A 4756-nucleotide genomic window follows, 5' to 3' on the forward strand; every position below is an offset into this window, starting at 1 on the left:
TTTGATCAGTTTTTTAAAAATGGTAGTTTTGTGGGACGATAACCCTTTTTTGTCAATCACTCCAAAATCCACTGTCCACTGCATTTTCAGCCGAATGAAATCTTCTGGGGCAGGAATCAAGCAAATCTCACTAGCGTCTACAACGACGTCCCAGTCAACAGCACGCCTGTGTTCCCGAGCCGGCTCAGGTTCCAGGTCCCATGTTCACACTCGTCTGATCGCCTCGACTGCTGGAAGCTTGACGAAGCCACGACCTTGGATTACAGTTTTTGCCCCAAAATGCTAAAAATGTGACGTCAGATTTTTAGCATTGGATTTTAGAGAACATAAAACGACGTTTATAGAAATGAAGGAAAACAATAAAGACAATTTTCAAGTGGGAAAAAAATCTATAAGGTGTGCACTCCACTTCCGCGACACGCGTCAGGTGGAGAAAGCCATAGCCATGTGAAGGGCACCCGCTGCCCAGGGCGACCTGAACCCATCCAAATCTTATAGCTCCCTGGAGGAAGGGGCGGACACAGAAAAAATCTCCCAATCTGCGGGAACCATCCGGTACGGTACGGTTCCGCGCTAGCCCGGGGCACGGGGATCCTCGCGGCCCGTCTGCGCCATCCGCGGAGCTATACATCCTGCGGGAGGGGTGGGTCTTGATTCAGGTGCGCGGTCTCTTTCCTCGCCGAGTTCTTGGGAATCTTACTAGTTCTTCTGGTCTCCACTTCCCAGTGTAGGTTTCAGTTAGGTTTAGTTACCTGCTTTGCTGAGGCCGAACCGCCTACCGCGGCTGTTGCCTTGTTGTGCTGCGAAACTGGGGAAAATGTAGATATCCATCTTGCATTTCTTTCTCGAATTGCAACCGTTCAAGAAAATTGCATGCCTTTCCCCATCATTACGTAGTGTACTTTTTTTAATCTTGGTTATGGCGCTAGATCTTGGCCGAGGGGTTCAATATCCCATGAAATACATTTGTCAATACGGAGGCCAAATCGACAACTCCGAGTCCTTCCTTAATAAAAACAAGAAACGTGGTCCAACCTCCACTTATGGGTGGACTGCATTCCTAGCCAAGTGATTGTTCAAGAACATCAACGAAGCGACTAGATTTCTTATACCCTCCCTGCATAATCTACTTGCTGTGGCGGAAATCTAACGACGTGGTTACCTAGTTGACGTTCTTTTTTCAGAGGATGCCAGATGTATGAACCAAAGCCATTTTCGAGCACTGGATCAGCTCACAGCAATCCGATTTCTCACGATCAACAAATCGGACCAACTGCCAATAATGCAGCGTCCAGTATTGGTGGAAATAGCTCAAACAACAGCTTTGCCACCAGACAGCGTTTACGGTGGACAGATGAGCTTCATGGATGTTTTCTTGAGGCTGTAACACGACTTGGTGGACCTGACAGTAAGTTCCGATTCCTTTTTAGTTTGCTTTTCTCCTTAATATGTTATAGATCCTTAGCTTGTTGGACTGTCATTAGCTTATTTCTTCCTTCCTACTTCCCTTCATCTTAACCGGCAACTGATATGTATGATCCCTGTTTAATATTTTAAATTCTTGGGGTGCATTGCTGACTCTCGACACAGGTTTGCTCTAGTTAGTTAATGGAGCAGCCAAACATGATATATGTTGGTATCTTTCATGAACCCATACATTTAGATTTAGGCACTGATGCCGTTGTGCTTTCAGGGGCTACTCCAAAGGGAATTCTCAGAACAATGGGTGTTCAAGGGTTGACCATTTATCATGTCAAAAGTCATCTGCAGGTAACTGAACCCTGAGATACTTAGCACTTCGGCATAATATTCTTATGAACTTACCCCTGCATTTACTGATTGAGTTTTCTGTTTCTTCAGAAATATCGGCTTGCAAAGTACATCCCAGACCCCACAGCTAGCGGTGGGTAATTGTAGAACAGAAAGGTTTGATTTAGCTTGCGAGAGTTCGAATGCACCATGATACAGTTTTTGTATTGTAGGTGACAAGTTGGAGAAGAAAGATTTAGGAAATCTGCTTGCAGGAATCGAAAGCTCCCCGTAAGTTTGCTTTTCGCATGTATTTCGCAAAAGGCTGATATATGTGGCATACCAATGTAGTTATCTAAAATGTAGACTTCAATTTATATATTTTACCTGAGTCTAATCCATCTGATGCTTATACTCTCAAATTATTGACTGTGGAACTTTCTGGTAGACTGGTAGTCAACTTGAAGGTTCTTCTGTTTCCTGAATCTTGATAAAGCATACCTTTCAACAACAGGGGAATGGAAACAAGTGAGGTTCTAAAGTTGCAGATGGAGGTGCAAAAGCGGCTGCATGAACAATTAGAGGTAAGTAGATACATTATGGGCTCCGAATCTGTGACTTAGATTCATGTTCTAGTGAGCACTCTGTGAGTGGCTTATTCTGGCACGGCTGGCAGTAAAACAATACCGTACTGAATACTAAGCTTTTCCATGGACGCTGAACATTTGCACAGGACACTAAATACTAAGCTTTTCCATGGAAATAGTAATGTTTTCTGCATTGAATCTGGTTAATTTACCATATTAAGCCCATTGACATGCATACTCCTTTAGCATGTGATTGCCAAATATTTACAGCAGCACATTCCCCATACTGTACGTTACCCCAAAACATAAAAAAGACTAGCTCAATGTTGTACATTCTAAAATGGCAAAGTATATATTTTCGACTTATCATGCGTACAAATTCTTTGTCTGGCTCAAAATCAGCTGAAACACATCGTTACTGCAAAAATGAGTTGAAGTTGAAACACACCATCCCTGACCTAAAATAAGTTGAAGTTGAAATACATCATCACTATATAAATCAGCTGAGATTGTGTGACATCATGTCTGCCATAAAACTTAAGTAAACACTAGCTGTTCTGACTTTGCAAACATTATATTTGTTGGATGGCATAATCCTGTGTCAATAATCATCTCACATTAGCTCTTGATTCAGTCTCAGCGAAACTGCTGTAGGAAGCACAGTTGTGAAACTGGTCTGGTCATGCATAATTTTTCAGGCAGTGAAGCAGTGTCATGTGAAGCTTCTGTCTTTGCCTTCCAATTGCACGAAACTATGTCACTAACTGCTTCAGCAAAACATATTTGCAGGTACAAAGGCAGCTACAGCTCAGAATAGAAGCCCAAGGCAAGTATCTCCAGAAGATCATGGAGGAGCAGCAGCGCCTGAGCGGTGTGCTGTGCGAATCAGGTAAAATGAACGCCCTCGCCCTGGCTGAGGAGGAGCTCCACCATGATTTCAGCAAGACTGAGCCATCGACCCCAGTCCTGACCTCAGAGCCCCCATTCCGGGACAACGCCGTGACTGCAAGTGGTGACCTGGAAGGAACAGATGAGCTGCTCAAGGTTCTTTCTTCACATGACGACTGCCTCTCCTTGGACCGTGAGTTTTCGACACCGGATTCCAGTTGTGGTGCCGGTTGCCTCCTAAACAGCCCCAGAGATAGCAAGAGGGCTCGTTTCAGCAACAGCCTTGGCCACGGAAACAGCGAGTTCGCACTTCCTCGCATCATTCCGGAATCGAGCTCGGGTTCTGATTTGCAGCTGAGCTCAGTGTTCTCATCCGGCACAGGGCGATCTGGTTCATCTGCGGCTTTGGATGCCATTGAAGATGGCTTTACCAATGGCCTGGGTAGTGATGTTTGATTAGGGTTCGCTAGCTGTATCAATCAGTCGGTAGAGCTATTGGTCAATAGAACAGAGTAGATGATGTGGACCATGCCTTCGATGTGTGTTGTATTGCACCACTTGTGTTTATTCCTTTGAACATTTCTATGGATCAATAAAGTGTTGGCAAATCTCAAAAAAGAAAACTTGTGTTTATTCTGTCAGAGGCTCCATGCTATTTTAACGGATTGTGATGTTAACGATCTGGAGCTTCTTCATCATGGTGAAACTGCTGTTATTGGGCTTCGGATTGTACTTGATTTTGGGCTCGGTGTCCGGTCGTTAAACTGATTTCACAATCTGTTGTCAAAGTAGGCATGAATATTGGATGATGTATGTCAACAAGTATAAGCTACACAAGAACAAATCAGCACGGGGCGGTCTCTTTTGTTTACGATACAGCATAATTTGTGCAATGGAGGCGAAGCTGTTACAGACACTGTCGATACAGGTGTTCAGACATGTCAGTCATTCTATCACGAACATAAAAGAAGATAAAACCACCATGCAACCAATTTATAGTCGGCCATATTCTTCAGCTGTCGCTTCCACATTGTTCATTCATCGTCGTCCTCGTTTTCGCCTATCCCTACCCAGCGAGTGAATGCAAACAGAAATTCCTTGAAGGTAACCATCCCATTCTTGTCCCAATCCATCTCCTCTGGTGCCATGTGAGAAAAAGGACATACATTAGTTACCGAATAAGAAGATGCGGCTTCTAGACTGACAGTGCAGATTATCAGTTTTGGATTCCGCAGCTGCAGAGAAGGCAAAACATTCACAATTTTGCAGAGTTTGTTCACAGATGATTCTGTCAAAAGCTGACATCAAGTAGCTACATTCAGAGTTTTCTTCATCTAGATGACTCGTGAGTGTAGAGTGAACGTTAAAAAAAAGGGCAAACAGAGATTAGAGAGCTAGTCATTTTATTCAGTAGGCATATGTCCAGTCAATGGAAATAATTCATTTGAAGAGACATCGTGTGCCAGACCTTTTTGTACCTTTGGTATGAGAAAAAGCTGTTGTGATTCACAAATATATATATGACTGCGGAA

The 4756-nt window shown here is 43.7% G+C and overlaps 2 protein-coding genes across 4 annotated transcripts in view; one reads left to right on the forward strand and one right to left on the reverse strand.

Annotated features, from left to right (window-relative positions):
• The first annotated feature begins 417 nt into the window (after nucleotides 1-417).
• LOC123164929 (myb family transcription factor PHL7) lies at nucleotides 418-3865 on the forward strand. 2 transcript variants are annotated; one of them, XM_044582540.1, is made up of 7 exons: nucleotides 418-659; nucleotides 1185-1408; nucleotides 1694-1770; nucleotides 1861-1903; nucleotides 1983-2040; nucleotides 2264-2333; nucleotides 3126-3865. In XM_044582540.1, exons 2-7 carry the CDS (start codon nucleotides 1195-1197, stop codon nucleotides 3678-3680), a joined length of 1017 nt encoding a protein of 338 aa, XP_044438475.1. In that variant the 5' UTR covers nucleotides 418-659; nucleotides 1185-1194; the 3' UTR covers nucleotides 3681-3865. The 2 variants fall into 2 exon arrangements, with proteins under 2 accessions (XP_044438475.1, XP_044438476.1); XM_044582541.1 differs by having other exon boundaries at nucleotides 438-659; nucleotides 1167-1408.
• Nucleotides 3866-4004: 139 nt separating this feature from the next.
• Nucleotides 4005-4756, reverse strand: part of LOC123164930 (probable calcium-binding protein CML21) — a 3179-nt gene continuing 2427 nt past the window's right edge. For both annotated transcript variants that reach the window (XM_044582542.1, XM_044582543.1), the window contains exon 5: nucleotides 4005-4362. In XM_044582542.1, coding sequence (XP_044438477.1) covers nucleotides 4259-4362 — 104 coding nt within the window. In that variant the 3' untranslated portion in view covers nucleotides 4005-4258. The remainder of the gene's footprint in view (nucleotides 4363-4756) is intronic.

Source organism: Triticum aestivum, chromosome 7D (genome assembly GCF_018294505.1).
Source record: "Triticum aestivum cultivar Chinese Spring chromosome 7D, IWGSC CS RefSeq v2.1, whole genome shotgun sequence".
NCBI classification, from domain to species: Eukaryota; Viridiplantae; Streptophyta; class Magnoliopsida; order Poales; family Poaceae; genus Triticum; species Triticum aestivum.